The 18,797-nt window shown below is 48.3% G+C and overlaps 1 protein-coding gene across 1 annotated transcript in view; it reads right to left on the bottom strand.

Annotated features, from left to right (window-relative positions):
• The window catches only part of DNAAF8 (dynein axonemal assembly factor 8), a 209,555-nt gene extending 190,893 nt beyond the window's left edge, over nt 1–18,662 (bottom strand). Inside the window, exons 1-4 of the mRNA XM_059716730.1 lie at nt 18,630–18,662; nt 15,923–16,126; nt 7,372–7,485; nt 5,044–5,580 (exon numbers count right to left, since the gene is read on the bottom strand). Coding sequence (XP_059572713.1) covers nt 5,044–5,580; nt 7,372–7,485; nt 15,923–16,069 — 798 coding nt within the window. The 5' untranslated portion in view covers nt 16,070–16,126; nt 18,630–18,662. The remainder of the gene's footprint in view (nt 1–5,043; nt 5,581–7,371; nt 7,486–15,922; nt 16,127–18,629) is intronic.
• Nucleotides 18,663–18,797: the final 135 nt, after the last annotated feature.

The following is an 18,797-nucleotide window of genomic DNA, read 5'->3' as shown; positions in this document are numbered from 1 at the left end:
ATCAGCATCCCTACACTGAAAAATGGTGGTGGGGGGTGCTTTAACTAAAGCTCGTTAGACGAGCTTTAGTTAAAGTGCCCCCACTGACATTTTTCAATGCAAAGACTCTGATACATGTGATGTTCTGGGTGCTTTAATCAGTGGCTCCTGGAGCTGCCCTAATTCAAGTGCCTCCCCTCCTCCCAGAGCACATCCATAAATGCCCCAGCTGACTGAACACTTAGCAGCAGCCACAGTGGAGCACTAGGATCACCTCCAGGAGCTAGAAGTTTTGAAAACATCTTTAGCTAAGTCAGAGAGACAGTTAGAGGCTGCAAAGAGGAAGCACAGATGACCCAAGAGTGTGAGTAACCACCTGCACGCTTGGACCAAGAGACCCCAGGAGATGAGACCAAGATGGTTCAGCTGGGGAAGAATACCGAGGCAATACACCTAGAACTCATGTCCACGTGGAAACAGGTCCTACTAGTAATGATCAAGTGCCTAGACCAGAAGTGGGATGAGCTGGCAACAAGGCACAAGAAAGAAATAGGTGGACAGAGAAAAACTAGGAGAGCTCACCAGCCGGCATGAAGCTCAGATATTGACAGTGACAGCAATTAGAAGTGGAGTTGGGAAAGGACCACAGCTAAGCAGTGAAGAGAACAGACTAGGATTAAGAAGCAGAAGCTGTAACCTGTTTTGCCAAGACTGCATCCATAAAATGAAATACCAAACACCAAGAGACTGGAGCGCAATGGTGGGCCAATCCCAGATGCTCAAAAATGGAGATAGCAGCCAAAACTGCAATAGAAAAATGAGCCTAAGATTGGAACTCAAAGGTGGAAATTGCAGGGCAAACACCAGGTGAGACTTCAGAAAAGGCAAATCAATATCAGAAGAGCAACCCTGGGGGGAAAGCCGCTAAGTACCAAAGAGAAACAAAGAGAAACAAAGTCCACCTCTGTGGTTGTTAGCAGAAGTCATGGGACTGAGATGAGAATTGGGGAATACTGAATAGGATAAATGGCATAAAGTTGAAAGGACCTCGAGGGGGAGTTGCATAATTGGGGCCAATGAGGGAGAACCTAAAGGAGGAACCAACCCAGAAGGAGACTATTGTGACCCCAGATAAGGAGACAAGATGCCCTTTATCGCTAAAGACAACCAGGTAAGAAAGGGGGCAAAGGCCTGGAAGGAGGCCTCAGATATGTTAGCAACCTCCCAGGCCCAGCTAAATGGTAGACTGTGAAAAACTATTTGAAGAGAATGTAGGGGGTGTTGCATATGTGAGAATGTATACTGGGGCTGGGGGAAGGCCTAGAGGCTAGGAAAAAATGAGTTTTGAGGCAAAAACTATGCCCAGAAAGCCCTGAGAGCTCAATGGGAACTTGAGGGAAGCCTTTTGGACTTGCAGGGAAGCCTATGGAGTTGAGAAAGCCCAGGAATGCCTCTGAGAATGAGACAGTCGGGGCATATAACTACCTGGTACAATCAGACTGGAAGAAGAAAGCAAGCTACACTCCTAGAGATAGAGGAGAGTCAGTGTACTGGGATTGAAGAGAAGTTCCCAGCTACCAGACCTGAGGTCTCAGCTAAAGAGAAGAGAGAGCCAATAAGGGGTCCGCTATGAGGTATGAAGCCTCAAGACGTATGCCAGGGAGCTGGTATGGGCCACAAGGACAACCCATTGGAGTGGTGTCAACAGTCTGAGGCCTGTGCAGAGAACCAAGAGAGAGCTTGTGGAGCACAGGAATTTAAGACACTCAGAACTGGCTACCTCGGAAAACCACACAGATGACACCTAAGAAGTCAAGAGGGAAAGCCTTGATTGGTCCTGGGTAGGACCTAAAACTGTACCCTACTAGAGCTGGTTAATGTGGTGGGACTACCTGTGGCAGGGTCACCTCTATCACGGGGCAGGCAAAGTCTGGCTCATGGACCAGATCAGGCCTGTCACAGACTCCATTTCTCAGCAGCCCCTCCTCACTTTGCTTAAGCCGGTTTCCAAGGATACCCCAGCAGTAGCGGGGCCATGACAGTGTGGGGCCAGGGTTTCCATAAAGACCAGCCCAAGCAGCACTGGCAGAGCACACGGTTGGATGAGAAACTGCTCTGGGGCCAGAATCTTGTGGTAGTGACAGCATGGTCCAGAGCTGGGGCAGAACTGTGATCCTCTGTCCACACACTCCGGGCAGGGGCTTGCAGACTATGGATCACAGCCCTGCCCCGGCTCCAACCACACTGTCACCACCTCAAGATCCCAGCCCAGACCCCAGAGCAGCTCCCCACCCAGTTGCGTGCCCTGCCAGCACTGCTGGGGCTGGTCTCCATGGAAACCCTAGCCCCACACTGTCATGGCCCCACTGCTGTTGGGGTCTCTATGAAAACAGGCTGTAGTGACATGGGTAGCTGAGATGCTTTTTATTTAGGGTGGACCAGTGGTTTAGCCCTGAGCCTTACTGAGGGTGGCTCAAGGCATACTCAGAAAACTGGGAGCCCAGGAGTGCCCGGGGAGACCGTGAGGGCCCAGGAGCTCAGGGAGGAGCTACCCAGGGTATCTGGGAACTCAGGAGAGGCTCAAGTTCCAGGAAGGACTGCAGCCGGAGACTGTCACAGACAGTGAGCCTGGTAACCTCAACTATCCCAGGTGCAGCCAAAGATCCAGGGGACCACTGCCAGGACCTGCTGTCAAGGACAGTGGAGCCTAGAAGCCTGGTCTGCTACTGTGGGCCTGTGCTAAAAGCCTAGTGAGAACAAGAGGGGAAGAGGCTGGTAAGGCTGAGATCCCTACAATAGAGTGTGGTGGTATAGGAACATCTGAGAAGCTTGGGGCATGGTGTAGAGGAGGAATGGAGCCATGCAATTGGCCCTTAAGGCTACAGGTGCTCAGCAGAGGGACAGGCCAGGAGGGCCTACTAACCTGGCGGGCAGGACTGTGAATAATGGGATCCAAGGGGGGCAATGGTCATTGACACAGGCTCAGGCTCACTCAGAGGCCACAGGCAGTCTCCCTTACACAAACTTCAATAAGAACAAGGTGTGGCAGGCAAGTGATCAAGGGAGGGCTAAAGTCAAGCCTGAGCTAGGCAGGGGCTGCACAGCCACCAGGAGGCATCATGGCTCCCCCTGTGGGTACAAGCCTGCTACAGGACTATATAATGAGTAGATTCAAAACTAGGTGTGAATACATTCTGGGGACTCTGGCTGGGGAGTTAAAACACCAGGAAGGCTGCAGTTCAAGTAAGAGATGCTCCCAGTCCCAAAAAAGAAAACCTGACCTCAAATTCCAGTTCCTCTGTCTCATTTCATTTGCGATTGTATACCAGGGGCATCAAACTTGCCTGCGCCCCTGGGCTGGATCCAGACCATAGGGCTCCTCTGGACCCAGCAAGGTGTGTGGCAGCATGAGCATTAATGAATCTCCCTCCCAACCTCCCCTGCAGCCACTGACATGTATACCCATCAGGGCTCTATCCTGGGAACCTGGAGGCAGTCCCTTGCCTCAAGGAGCTCTGTGGGTCATATGTTTGACACCTCTGGTATATAACAAAGGGTCTGATTCTGTTCTTTCACACCAAGGTAAAATTGATTTTGCCTACCTGACTCCTCTCATTTACACTGGTATCTACCTAATGTAAGTCTAGCCATGTCAATGTGCTATGCTGGCATACATTAAGTAAGAAACAGGCCCATTGACTTTAGACAAACTATCCTGATTTACACTGGTATGGGTGAGATCAGACCCATAAATGCTTGATCAAGACTGGAATTGAATGATTAAGCTATACAGTTTGGTGCTTAAAGTAAGATAGTGTTAGTACATTTTACACATGCAAAGACAGCTTAGACCAGCCCTGGAAGGAGATTTTTTTTGTGTGAGTGCAGCTTAAATGCTGGTTTCTAGAAATTTATCCCATGAAGTTTGTGAAGAGTGAGGTTTCTGTACTGTGACTCCAGGGAGGCTTTGAATGGAAACACACCAGTTTTCATGTTTCTTGGTAACTAGCCCCCTAGGCATTCTGGATCAATATATAACATAACAATGACAATTCTGTTTGCAGTGAACAACTGGTTGTTTAAATGTAACATGGACTCTGGAGAGCTGAAACACCAGGAAAGCTGCAGTTCAAGTAAGAGATTCTCCCAGTCCCAAACAAGAAAACCTGACCTCAAATTCCAGTTCCTCTCAGTCTCATTTCATTTGTGATTGCATGAGTGCAGGTTATCTGCCTGCTAACTGGGCTTCAGGACTAATACCCCAGGAATAGAAAGTACTCAGTGCTTTGATGCTACTGCCTGGCCAGGACAAACACACCTTGTGTTACAATATCAGGACTCTCTGAAACCAGACAGCTGGAAAATTCATTGTTTAAGTGAAAGCTCTGATTAAAAACCTACTTCCCACTAACTCCCAAGAGTGTGGGTGGTCTCCCTGTACAAGGACATACACTAGCAAGAACAATGGGTTTAACTTCCAACATGATTTATTTAGATGGTAAGTTCTTTGGGAGGACTCCTGCTTTGTTCTGTGCATGTACAGTACCTAGCACAGTGACCGACACTCCTCAGTACTACTATAATGCAAGTAATAAAGAATGACTTCATGTGTAAAGAATTAGACATTCGGGTCCTCTTACTGTCAATTAACTTTCTCTATATAATGCGCTCTGTGAAGTGCCGGTTTACCTAAGCTGGAGATGTCCAGCTGGCAGTCCCCAAGGGGTTAACCTGTAGCCCACAGGCTCCCAGTCCAGGAACCGCACCCTCCATCACTCTCCTGATGCCACTGCCAGAGTTTCCAAACTGCCCTCCCTCCTCCTGCTTCCACTACCTGCCCCAGGTTGGGAGGCAGGGCAGGGCAGGGCAGTGCGGTGCAGTGCAGTGCAGTGCAGTTGCAAGGACGGGTGAGGGAGGGAATGAAATATGACACCACACACTATGGGATGAGGTGCATGTGTCATGGTACAGTACAGCAGAGAGGGGAGGGCTGGCCACTCAGAAGCTGGACAGCCTTGATCTCAGCAATCACTGAACAGTTGGCTAACTGTTTACCCTGCTTACCTGCAAAGAAAAGAGTGTTAGCCCTCGAGGGTGTTCACCTGAAGAGGCTCCTTGCTCATTTCCTGCATGAGGGAATCTGTCTAAATTGTCACTATTGGTCTCCAAGGGCGAGTTGATATTTAGCTCTGGGTGACCTACATTTCTAGGAGACGGCTCCAAGGTTATTTTAGAGAGTATTTTTGTTTCTATCATCTTTCTTCTCTCCTCCGCATTGGTGTTTGATTCTCCAAAGTACAGCTTTCTCCTAGAGGGTTTGTTATTCATCCCGAATTCCTCGGTTTCCTCCTTTTTTTCACTGCCTAATTCTTTCATTTTAAGAACTTGATCTGTGGGATCTACAAGGAATTCTGGAAGGAATGCTGCACTTTTGTCTAGAGTTTCTCCAGTCACGCTGGTAAATGCATCTGACTCATTCCTAGACAATGGTGTGCGTTCTCTTGCCACAGGTTGAGTGTCATCCATTACTTTCTGAAAATCTAATCTTTCTCCACCTCCGTTCCACATCTCTCTTGGGGGTCTCATAGTTTCTAGGATTTGCTATAGGGACAGAAAATACACAACAGAAGTGACAGTCACACCTACTTTCCAAACCTATAAAAAAACAGCCCATACATTAAAAAAATTATTAGCTGCTGGAGTTTGCAACCTGGGAGGCATCTGATACCTGACTGGATCAGGTCTCATCATTGTAAAATCAAAAACATCTGGAAGACATGAATGTCACCAAAACCCCATGCCAAAATACTGGAGCTGGACAGTTCCTCGGCCTTTTTTCTAGGATTAGTTGATTTCATCATTCCAGATGAAATGTAAACTCTTTATCTAAGAATGGTTCTACAAGGAGTTAACTTTATACAATTATTTCTTGATACACCATTCTAACAAATTCCTCTCTATTTTCCATATTAGCAAATAGCAGTTGATGGCAATCTGAATGGCTTATTGCCTAGTCTTACTGTTAATGACTGAATGAGTTACAGTTTTATTGTTCATACCAGGGGTAGAAGTGGCTCAATGATTAATAGACACTGACTTAGTTGCAAAAGACTCACAAACTCAATATGCTACAGCTTGTTCCTTAACAAATTGTTGTTACCCATAAATGCTTCCACTACACTCCCTGAAAAGCAGTCTGCTGCCTGCCTCCATCATGGAGATGGGCATGCAATATGAGGAAAGGCCGAGGAACCTGGGACTCTTCAGCTTGAGGAAAAGAAGGCTGAGAGGGGACCTGGTAGCAGCTTGCCGCTACACTAGGAGAGTACATCAAGGGCTCAGTGAGCAACTGTTCACCAGGGCACCCAAGGGGAAAACCAGGAGTAATGGCCACAAACCCCTGGAAGATCAATTCAGGCTCAACATTAGGAAAAACTTCTTCACAGTCAGGGTGTTCAGACTGGAATAAGCTCCTTCCAAAGGTGATGCAATTGCCTCCCCTGGAAATCTTCAAGAGGAAACTAGACAGTCACCTTGTTGGGGTCAACTGACTCCTAGTTATCTTTCCTGCTTGGTGCAGAGGGCTGGACCTGATGATCTTCCGAGGGTCCTTCCAGCCTTACACTCTATGGATCAGGTGACTTATGGCAAGACACCCGGCACCATTTTCATTGCAGAGCAGTACACGATTCAAAACAAGGCTTATTTGATTTTTAGAAACACTGAAGGGCTCCCTTGCTGTGAGCTCAGAATCTTAGGGAGGAAGAGGGAGACTCTGAACCCAAGGCTCTTTGGCACAGAAGGAGAGAAAATTGCAAAAAACTGCAAGGAAATGGGGTACTGCTAAGGGACCTTACAATAGATAGATCAGTGGGAGAGACAGCGATCCAGACCTAAGAAAGAAGGGGAAAAGCCTCTTACCATATTAGTCCAACTGTAAATCAACCTGGCATATAATCCATTACATATTTTCAATTTCAACTTTAGAAAACCCTTTTTTCCTTGAATGCTAGTCAATAATTAGCGATAAAAATCTAGAATTAATATTACCCTTACAAATCCTGCAGGAGAATCAAATAATCAAGAAAGGAACTTAAAAAGTTAAATGCACTAAAATAGTATAATAAAAGCTGCACTGAAAAAAATGACTTGGTATTTTGACTTTATGAGCAAATATAATGCAGTAGAAAAATATAGACTAGCAGGGGCCTGATTATAGGTTGACCCAATGTCTCAGTCCAGTTGAGTTTTGTATACTTCTTTTTAGAATGGAAAAAAGGTAGATTTATAATCAGAACAATACTGTATAATTATGCACGGCAGCATAAAATCTATAACATTAAGCAGCACAGAAGTGTGGCTGCAGTTGTAGTCTGTAATACAGTCAGCAACCTGCATGTCCAGGTGTTCAAGAGAAATATCTTCAAGGTCTTCTGACAAGTCAGGGATCAGATTGGGTTCATCTCGCTGGAAAATGAAGAGCTCCCCATCATCCTCACAGTCAGACTGCCAAACAAAATAAAGACATGAAATGAGGGACCATCATTTTATATATGTTTTGTACTGAGAAATAACTCATCTTATTACTGCTATATCTGACATTTGGCTAAGGTCCAAGGGAAGGATTTCCAGCTGGGTACCATCTTCAGTGCTGAGTGTTCTCCATCCTAGGATTATGACAAACTATGACTGAGCTCATTAATGCACTTAATAATAAACGGTTGGATGAAATATTAGGAATGATCCTACTCCTACTGAGATCAATAGCAAAAGTCTCCTAAAGTTCAACAGGGACAAGACTGGGCAAATCCAAATCTTGAGAAGCGCCAAACCACTGAAATTGCACTGTACTACTCAGTGCAGTATTTAGAATGTACGCGCAGAATCTTGGGTTTTCTTAAAAGAAGCACTTTAAATGTGAGCAGAAACCATTCAGATCAAGATGTACCACATAGTCTTTTGTAGGCTGCTGTTTTGTACTGAACAGGAGAGAGTAGTACAGGGGTGGGCACTTATTTCAGGCAGAAGGCCTCTTACCAAGTTTTGGAAGCTGTCAAGGGTCATGTGGGTAGCCCTGCCCCCTGGTCACCATCTTGTGACTGGAAGTCCCACCCCTAACCTTTGCCACCAGAAGTCCTACCCCTTGCCTCCAGAAGTACTCATTTCAGCAAGGGGTTTTGTTGTCTTGGAACCAGAAAAATACCAAATTATATTCTAAAAATCAAACATCTACAACATTAATTAATTTGATTTAAAGAAAAATATTTTTGTCCTGATTTACATGCGTTTGTGTAATGTAGACAGAGGTGATTGTATATAATAGTTTAAAATGAAGCCTTACTCTTGTATATTGTGGAGGGGGTGGGGGCATGGGTATAAGTTTGTGGGGGGCTGTGGGTGTGTGGGTAATGAGGGAGGATGTGGGTGTGTGTGGGGGATCTTGGGGGATGGATAAGTGTGGGGCAGAGGGAGCATGTGGGTGTGTGTGTGAATGTGGGGTGTGGGTGGGTATGGGGTTTGTGGGGGATTGTGTGAAGAGGTGTGGGTTTCATAGATTTCACAGACATTTGGGCTGGAAGGGACCCCGGAGGATCATCGAGTCCAGCCCCCTGCCCCAGGGGCAGAAAGTCAGCAGGGATCATAGGATCCCAGCAAGATAAGGATCCAAATGTGTCCTGAAGGCATTCAAAGTGGGTGCTTGAACTGCCTCCGGCGGCAGTCTATTCCAGATCTTAGGGGCTTGGATGGTAAAGAAGTTCTTTCTTATGTCCAGCCTGAATCCGTCGCAACAGAGTTTGTGACCGTTTGATCTTGTCATCCTTTGGGGTGCTCTGGTGAACAGACGTTCCCCCAGATCCTGATGAGCACCCCTGATAAACTTATAGGTGGCTACCAGATCACCCCTGAGCCTGCTCTTTTCCAGACTGAAGAGTCCCATGGCTCTCAGCCTCTCATCATAAGGTCTGTTTTCCTGACCTCTGATCATGTGCGTGGCTCTCCTCTGCACTTGCTCAAGCTTCTCCACGTCCTTTTCGAATTGTGGAGCACAAAACTAGACGCAGTACTCCAGCTGTGGCCTCACCAAGACCGAATAGAACAAGAGAATGACGTCCTGGGATTTGCTTGAAAAGCATCTATGGATGCAAGCCAGCATTTGGCTCACTTTACTAGCTGCAGCATCACATTGAAGGTTCATGTTCATCTTGTGGTCAATCATGACCCCCAAGTCCCTTTCATCTGTAGTGCTAACTAGCAAAGCACTGCTGAGCCTATAAGCATGCTGCAGGTTTTTCCTCCCAAGGTGGAGAACCTTGCATTTTTTGGTGTTAAACACCATCAGGTTCTCATCCGCCCATTTCCTGAGCCTGTCAAGATCTGCCTGGATCATCCTCCTGTCCTCAGGTGTGGATGCTTTACCCCAGAGTTTGGTGTCATTGACAAACTTGGCCAGTCTGCTTCTGACACCAATGTCCATATCACTGATGGAGTTAAATAGTATAGGCCCTAGGACAGAGCCTTGAGGGACCCCACTGGTGACCACACACTAAGACAATTGGCTTCCATCAACTACCACCCTCTGGGTCATAACGCAGAGCCAATTTTTCAGCCAGCGGATCGTGGTGAAGCCAAGGCCGCAATTAGCCAGTTTAGCCAAGGGGTGATCATGGGATACCAGATCAAAGGCTTTTCTGAAGTCAAGATATATGGCATCAATCTCTTCCTCCTTGTCCAGGTGATAGGTCACCTGGTCATAAAAGGAAATGAGATTGGTCAAGCAAGACCTACCTGCAACAAACCCGTGCTGGCTATCCCTCAGGATATTGTCGTCAGCTAGTCTGTTAAGGATGGCCTCTTTGATAATCTTTTCCAAGACCTTCCTCAGGATAGAGGTCAGGCTGATAGGCCTGTAGTTTGCCAGATCTACTTTCTTCCCTTTCTTGAAGATAGGCACAACATTGGCCTTCTTCCAATCTTCAGGCACTTCACCAGAGCGCCAAGAGCTCTCAAAGATCCATGCCAGGGGCTGAGCTATGATGCTTGCCAGCACCTTGAATACCCTTGGGTGTAGCCCATCAGGGCCGGCTGTCTTGAAGGTATCCAGCCTGTCAAGGTGTTCCTTCATGAGGTCAGCTTTGATGGAGGGCAAGAAATCTCCCTCACCTGGGCCTCCCTGACTCACAGTGGGCAGGGGCGTCCCATGGGAATAGTGAAAAACTGATGCAAAGTACCCATTTAGCAAGTTCACTTTTTACTGGGCATCTGTTGTCAGTTGTCCCATCTGGTTTAACAGGGGTCCAATGTTGCCCTTGCTTTTCCTCCAGCTCCCCACATATCTAAAAAAAGGACTTTTTATTGTCCTTGATATTTGTAGCTAGCTGGAGTTCCATTGCAGCCTTGGCTTTCCTGGTTTGCTCTCTGCAGGTCTGAACCGGCGCAGAGTATTCCTCCTTGGTGTTGGTTCCAGTCCTCCATCCTTTGCAGGTTTTCCTTTTAAGATGCAGAAGGTCCACCAGTTCCCTGGAGAGCCAAGGGGGCTGCTGTGCCCTTTTGCTGCCTTTCCTCTGAGACAGGAGCTTGCGCATCCAGGATTGCTCCCTTGAGGAGCAACCACTCATCCTGAACTCCCCTCTGCTTTGGGTTGTGGCCCTTTAGGGCCTCTCTGACAAACCTCCTGAGCTAGTCAAAGTCAGCTTTCCTGAAGTCGAGGACTTCTGTATTACTGACTGACTTGCCAGCTTTACGGCAGCTCATGGTCACTGTCATCCAGCTTCCTCTCAATCATTAGGGCACCAATTAGGTCATCCCCGGTTGCCAGTACCAGGTCAAGCAGTGCTTTACCTCTCATCAGCCCGTAGACTTCCTGTGTCAGATAGAGGTCATCCACGCATGAGAGAAAGCTTTCCCACCGCTCAGATTTGGCTGAGCACTCCTCTCACGAGATGTCTGGGTAGTTAAAGTCTCCCGAGACAACCATACACTGGAAGTGTGCGGCCTCAGCCAATTCCCTGGTGAACTCCTGGTCAAGGTCTTGACCCAGGGTAAAGGGTCTGTAGTAGACTCTCACCATAATATCCCCTGTGCTGTGTTCCCCATGGATTTTAACCCGGAAGGTCTCAAATCGTCCACCGTGGGTGCCAATGTTGGCTTGCAGGGGCGCATAGCTTTCCTTGACATAGAACGCTACACCCCCACTTCTTTTGTCCACTCGATCCCTCCTGTACAGCGTATAGCCGTCTATACCTGTGGTCCAGTCATGGGTGGAGTTCCACCAGGTCTCTGTTATCCCTATGACATCATAGTAATTTGCATTTAGCAGGAGGACAAGTTCCTCCTATTTATTCCCCAAGCTTCTGGCATTTGTGTATAGGCACGCAAGTGTACCCTTTGGGGCCCTTGTCTTCCCTACATTTTGTTCCAGGGTTGGGGCAGGGATGGGCTCCCTTAAGTACCTTGGCCTGCTGGCTTTGCAAGGGTTGTTCAGCAGGCCAGCAGTGGCATTAGTCCCCCCATCCTCCGGTGGGCTTAGTTTAAAGCCCAGTGGAGCAGGTCAGCCAGTCTGGCTGAGAAGAGCCTCCTCCCCAGCGGAGAGAGGTGGAGGCCAGGTGTGGGGGTCTGCGCACATGGCATTGAGAGGCAGGGTATTGGTGCATGTATATGGCGGGGTGTGCATATGGGACTTGCCCTACGAACACACACACACACCCTCCTGCTCCTGGCCCTGGGGTGCCGGCACAGACCTCGTGCTCCCGCAGTCCAGCCATGCAGCTGGGAGCCATGTGGTGCAGGAATGGTCAGTGATCAGGCAGGGAAGCAGTGAAGGGGGAAGGAGGCGGGGAGTGGCAGTGAGTGGGCACGCAGGAGTGTAGCAAGAACTGGGCAGGAGTGTGGAGCCCATGCAGTGTCCTGGGGCCAGCACTGGTGGAGAGCAGTGGGGTGGCATAAGCGCAGGGCCTGGGCCAGCAGGGGTCTATGGAGCTGGGCCGGGCTGCGCCGGCAGAGAAAGAGGGGAGCCAGCCCAACTCCAGAGCCCCTTCCAGCCTGCACCCCGTGCCCCTGCCACCCCGCTCTGGGCCCCGTTGGCACTGGCCAGCCCTGACATACTGGCATGGGTCCCATGCTCCCACCCAGCTATTGCTGCGCTCCACACGCCTGCTCACTGCCACCCCTCCTCACTCCACCTCCCCCTGTAACATGCGGCCGCTTTCACCACTTCCCTGCCTGCCTGCTGGCTGCTCCTGCACCACATGGCTCTTGGCTGCATGGCTGGACTGCAGCACTCAGCAGGAGCTGGCCCAGCCCGGCCTGGCCACAAGGACTGGGGCAATCCCAGAGGCCCTCCCCTGCATTCCCACCCTCCCCACTTACTTGAATTTTCCTCCAGTGCAGGGAGGCAGGAACAGCCCCGATGTCCCTGACCAGAAAGCTCTGCTAGGCAGAGGCTTCTGGGTGGGGTGGGGGGTGGCCCAGGCTGCTGGATCCTGCCAGTTCCCCCTGGGTCCTACTGACCCTGGCTCCTATCATCTTTGACAGGCAGATAGGAGTAGATAAATATTAATTTTCTAAATGTTTTAGGGGCCCCGCGGGCCAGACAATTGCCTGGTGGTATTTTGCCCACCCCTGTGGTAGTAAAACCAGATCCTTTCTATGCAAAGCAAGTGCAAGTCTCAAGCTCCAGATGAATTTGCATCACCCTAGTTGGACACATGCTTCAGATGTTTAAAAACAGAAAGAATGAGGAGAACATTAATGGGGGCATCACAATTAAGAAATACTTTTATAATCATAGTATTGACATACATAGTTACAAAAGGGCCTATAAGCCTGTTTTGAGATTAGGACCCACTGTGCAAATGATCAATAAGATACAGTCCCCACTCTAGAGAGTTTGCAGTCTAAACAGGTAAGAGAGATGCAGGGGCACAGAGAAGGGATCAGACTTGCCCAGGCTGGTGAACAGTAGAGCCAGGAGCAGAACCCACATCATCTGAGTGATAGTCTAGTGTTCTACCCTCTAGACCTGGCTGATTTCTATGAAGGTGATTAAAGCCCAGATTGGCAGTTCTAGCATCTATGCTATTTACAAGAGCTTCTCTGTATTGCTAAGCTGCACCCTAAGGTCCTTGTTACACTGTGAGCCACACAAATGCTAATTGGTGTTAATGCTAGCTCCAGTTTGAAGCAGTCACATTTCAGGCCAGCAAGGAAGGGCTGGGAGGACTGAAAGGTAAGAATCCCTCCTCTCCCCCTCCCTTCCCTATTCTGGGCTTCCCCCCACCCCCAGGGGCTCTGTGGGTCCCCTCCCTATCCCCAGGGGTCTCTCCTTTCCCTTTGGGGTTCACCCCTGCCTCCTGCCTCCCACAGCCCCCAGGGCATTACTTATTTGTGGGTACCTGTGCTGTTTGTCCCAGGGAAGCAGGCAGGAAAGAGTTAATCTGCTTGCCCTGCTGACACTGCAGCCTGGCTGCTGCACCTCTGGCTCAGAGAGTAGCAGGAGCTGAAGTAGTGGTGACTGGGCAAGTAGGTTAACCCTCCCCTGCCTGCACCCCGAGTAAGCAATGAGAGGGGGAGCGTAACCAGGGATCTGGCATGCTGGAGAGAGTAGAGGGGCAGTGGGCCCAATCCAGGCCAGTGGGAGAGCGGGGACAGGTGGGGTGTTTACACTAAGGTGTAGAGTGGATACATTTTAGTGTAGGGGTAGGTAACCCCCAGCACAGGTGCCAGAGTGTGGCATGCAAAGGCATTTTGCTTGGCACGCATGCCTTGAGGCAAACAGCAGGGAAGGGGCCAGGGCTGCACTGCCACAACAAGGAGCGGCCCCTTGCAGCTCCCCCGCCATCTGCTCCTGGCATGCCAACATTTTATATGTCGAGGTTGCGGGTATTTTTGTCACTCTGTCCAAAATCGTTGCTGACCCCTGCCTTAGCATAACATGAGCTGGGTAACACAGATCAGAGAGAACTTAAAACTAGCTTCAGTTGTTAACGTGTGAACAATCCAGATATTAAGAGCTCCAGGAGCTGCCCAAAATTACCATGTTTCAAGGCCCTAAGTTGGAAGAAATGATTTACATTGAGCATTATGCTAAGCCATAAGAGACAAGGTTTTTTCCCCAATCAGCATGGGAAGAAAGGTTTTCATCTTACATTTGCATAAAAAAACCTCATTAAATACAGTATCTGCCATTAAACTCCTGCCAAAAGCAACATGCGTTCAGTAATGGAAACCAACTTTGAAGCTGATTAAAGGCAACCAAAATTGAGCATGTTTATAAAACACGTGACCCATATTGGGAAAACATACTGAAGCACAGTCCATCTGAGTAAGATATATGATAGTGCCCAATGCATACAGTCCCCCCCAGCGCTGACTCTTTTTCAAGTCATGAGGAGCCACTACACTGAATACATTTTGACTTCCTCTTCACTCCCACAGCTGAGCTGTGCCTTTCTTTCCCATTTCATAGAATCATAGAATGATTCCTGCTTCTTCACCAGTCTTAAATGTCTGGCGCACATCACCAAATGGGGTCCCAAACAGTTCACTCAGAATCCCTAGGTTGCCCCTTCTCTCAGCCTAAGATTACTGTAGCACTAAGCAGTCTGAGTTGTGGGGTCACCATGGCATGAAACACTGTTTGTTGACTCTGGTGGGGTCCAGCCCAATGAACTACAAGGTAAAGCATAAGCCATTTTGCGGGGTATTTTTTGCAAAGGTGTGTATATATAGGTACAAAAGTGCTGCTTAAAAGTGTGCTTACGGTATACCTGCGTTAAAACTTGCAGCAGTTTAAAAAAAAAAATAACCTGACCCCCACAGATTTATATTCCTTGTTGTAGCAGTGGGAGGGGGACAAATTCAAGTCAAACCTCCAATAATTATATGTTATACCTGGAGAATTATAACAAGATTATAAATTTTCCATCTATACAATCTAATTATTGGGGGCTAGTCTTATAATTTGGGTGAATACAGTATGTAGTCTTCAAAATGAAACTTCTGATCTAGTCAGAAGGACATTGAGACCTCAATTGAGTATTAAAGTCACAGAGCACATCACAGAATCCACAGCTAGCACTGAAAGTGCCTTCTCCATATCAGAACAGAGCTGAACCAGGAAAGCAGAGAAGAATACCTATAATTTTTTTCCACCCAGGCTATATCAGCCTGTCAGAAGAAGCCTTCAGGCTGCCAGCTGTTAACAGGCATCCTTTCTTAAGCACTAAAAACACTGGGGGGGGGGCGCAGGGGTACAACTAACAATGACACTACCCTGTTCATATAGGGCTTTTCATTTGTCAGTCTCAAAGCACTTTGTAGACAGGAAAGTAAGTATCATTTCCCCTAATTCAGAGACAGGGAAACTGAGACAGAGGAGAGGCAAAGTCACAGTCATCAGTGGAACTGCTCTCCTGACTCTCAGCCAGATAGTTGGTCCACTGAAAAAATGTCTCCAGGAGAGACTATTTCCATGATCATTAGCCCTGGAAAAACATAGCCATAAGCCTACTGCCAAACTAGTAAAGTGTTAACACCACAGCATGCTGAAGGATAAAAACAAAGGGAATTTTATATCAGTGTAATTATTTCCTTATCTCATACTGTGCTTTTAAATTGGGCAGGTAACCATAACATGGGATCTAAATCTGTGATGAGCCAAGTGCCTTCAACTCCTAGTTTTTTCAATGAAAGTGGAAGGATCCCAGCACTTGGCAGAAATCAGGCCCATGTTCCAGTTTAGTATGCTCAAGAGAATATAATGAAGCAGACAGGAACAGCATTCTGATAATTATACAGGTAAGAGGCTTATGGACTAATACAGGCTCCACTGTTCAGAGCAAACTAGTGTCTCATTGCGAAGAACTGGCTACTCAGGAGCTCCATTAGCATTCAAAGAACTCCTTCTGGAAGACAGAAAGGAAGAATGCTGCATAGCAAAACTTACCACTGAGGTGTCAGAGTCCAGAGATGGAATTTGGTCTTTCACTGCAGAGAGTATGGCTCCCCACTGTAATGTCCTGCAGCCCTGGAAAGGAGTTGGAAGACCCTCAGATTGGCTCTCCTTAACCTTGCTTTCTCTTTCTGACGCCATTTGAAACAGCTTCCATGCAACCAAACTCAAATGCAAGAGGAGCTTCAGAGCATGTAACTAAAAAAAACCCCAAAATATCATCAGTACAAAGTAGAAATGGATCCCACATCCATTAAGCAACAGCTTAATTCTTGGCTATCCTGTACTTTGAATTACTATGTTGTCAGCAGTACCCCAACAGTGCAGATATTGCCTGCACTACAGTATATGATATAGAGCCTTTGCTTTCCACCTGACTCCGATGAGGCTGATACCTTTCCGCTCCCACACCAGGAGGCAGCCAAGGGGCAGTTCATACCCTGGAATAATTTAGAGCAGCCTCAAAGATGCTCCTTATCGGGCAAGCTTATAATAACACCCTCCTACCCACCCCACTTGCCCCATACCCTAGAAAAGAGGCAGGGGACAGGTTGAGATGTTTCCATTCCACCACTTCAATGTCCAGTAAAGGATCCTGTGCCTCTCCCCTAGCAACTGAAAGCTTTAAACATGAGTTATCCTGCTGGAAATGCATAAAAACCAAGGACCTGACTTTTCAAAATGTTTATGAAAAATGAACTCTTTCCTTACTTCTTCCCAAATGTACATGTGGAAAAAATAGGTCAGAAAGGGGAGTGGAGTCTGCTGTGCTGTTTGGATCATTCTAATGGGGAAACCTTTCTTTTTCAATTTCTTATGATACAATTATATGACTTCCAGGAGGACTAAAAATGGAAGTAAATCTGTCCCAGCTGAAAATAGAAGTTGGATGGCTTGTGATTGCAGAGTTTAGTCAGTGAACTGATCACTCTTATTAAGTCACTCATCAGTATGTCCCTGCCATTCCCCCTGACAGACTGCTTAGCATGCACAGAGTAGAGGTCATTCTTGGCCCAAATGAATTTACAATATAAACTGTGCAAAGTGAGCAATGTACCTTTGTGAATGCTTTCCACATACCATCCACTTAATATCTCTACTTTATTCATATAAGAGTGTTTGGGATTGGATGGCATCAAGATGCCTAACTGGATTCATGGCAGGTGAGAGCAGCTGAGGACATACAAAATTAAAGATCATTAGCAGTTCCTGTTTGTTCTCTGCAAAGTGCAGCTGCATTCCCTGGTACTTCTGTCAATATGAAAATGGCAAAGAAGTCAGAATATCTCAGTATAAGGCACATATTAGGAACATGGGCCGCCCACTGAGCAATGATAAGCCACCCCTCCCCCCCGCCATTAATAGAGGGGGCTATTAGGTGTGTGTCAACTGAATTTGTGAGACAAATAAAAAACAAAACAGGCACAAGACTGAAGGTCAAGGTACAAAATGAGTGCACCAAGGGTGGACATGGGGCAAAGTAAACTGGACAGTGCCCACTAGCCTTCAAATGACTCCAAGGAGCTAGTGGACACCTCCCAGTGAAACTTTGCTTGGAGAGGTGAAAAGACAAGGGAAAGGTAAATGGCTCGGCAGTCTCTGGGGCAGGGTGGGGGGGCAGCCAGGACCTTTTTCGTGGTCAGAGTACCAGCTTGCTGCCCTGGGATAGGAAACATAGGAATCACTGAAGTGGATCAGACATCTAGTCCAATGCTACAATAACCAGCACCAGACACATGGGGAAAATGCAAACACTTCTCTCCATTACGCAGATGCAGGACAATCTGCCCTTCTCACTGGGCCACTGCCATCCTCCATCCTTCAAGCTGGAAATTGCTTTAAAGCCATTTTAGACTGGACATAAGGAAAAACTTTTTTACTGACTAAGTCTCCAGAGTCTGGAATAGACTCCCCCAGAAGCGGTGTAAGCACCTATGTTGGACACCTTTAACAAACGCTCGGATGCTTATCTTGCTGGGCTGATCTGACCCCAGATGACTTCCTGCCCCTTGGTCAGGGGGCTGTACCCAATGATCTCAGGAGGTCCCTTCCACCCCTAACGTCTATGAAATCGATGAAACAAGAATTTGGAAGTTTAAACTTTCTCCCAAAATCTACATTAGCAGTTATTAGTATAATCCTGACCATCACTGCATTGCAGGTCACTACCCCATCCCTCTGCAACCTTGCTCAATTTTCGGCCTAGGCCCCACGGGGCAATGAGCTCCAGCAGAGCTGCTTGCTGTGCTCAGCTTATTTATAGGGTTTGCATTTGCCCCCGTCTAATTGCAGGGCTGTCCTGCTCGTCTATCCCTTCCGAGCCTCATCGCAGGCCCTTCGCCAGCCCCTTCTTCAGTGTGCGTTACTTGGATCACGGTTTGCTCTCCCAGGCAAACAAGCCTCGATCGGCTCAGCTCGCTGGTCCCGGGCCCGGCTCAGCCACTCTGCCCTCACCCCCCGCGGGGCCGCAGCTGCCGACTGCTGGCCCCGCCCCCTCCTCACACCGCCTATCACCGGCGGCCCCGCCCCGCGCTTCCTCGCCGTTGCCACAGTAACCAGCACAACCGCCACCGCGGCTCCTGCACGCGTCCCCGACAAACGACGCGCGCGTCCCCTGCGCACCTCCCCCGCAGCGCCGCCATCGCCTGGCCAGGCGCTGCCGCCCGCTTCCAGCGGCCTGCAGCCCCAGCTCACGACGCACCTCCACGCCCCGCAGCGCTCCCAGCCTGCTCGCCCCGCCCCGCCCCCTGCCCGGAAAGGAAAGCAAACGCTTTCTGTCCTGTCCGGTCCGGTCCTGTCAGGAAAGGAAAGCAAACGCTAACTGCTGCGTAGAAGACAGCACCTCAGAGGCCTGCTGCCCTGGGCGGGT

The sequence above is a fragment of the Alligator mississippiensis genome, chromosome 13 (genome assembly GCF_030867095.1).
Source record: "Alligator mississippiensis isolate rAllMis1 chromosome 13, rAllMis1, whole genome shotgun sequence".
Lineage (NCBI taxonomy): Eukaryota > Metazoa > Chordata > Crocodylia > Alligatoridae > Alligator > Alligator mississippiensis.
Note: the sequence above shows the minus strand (reverse complement) of the source record. Positions and strands in the feature narration are given on the sequence as shown.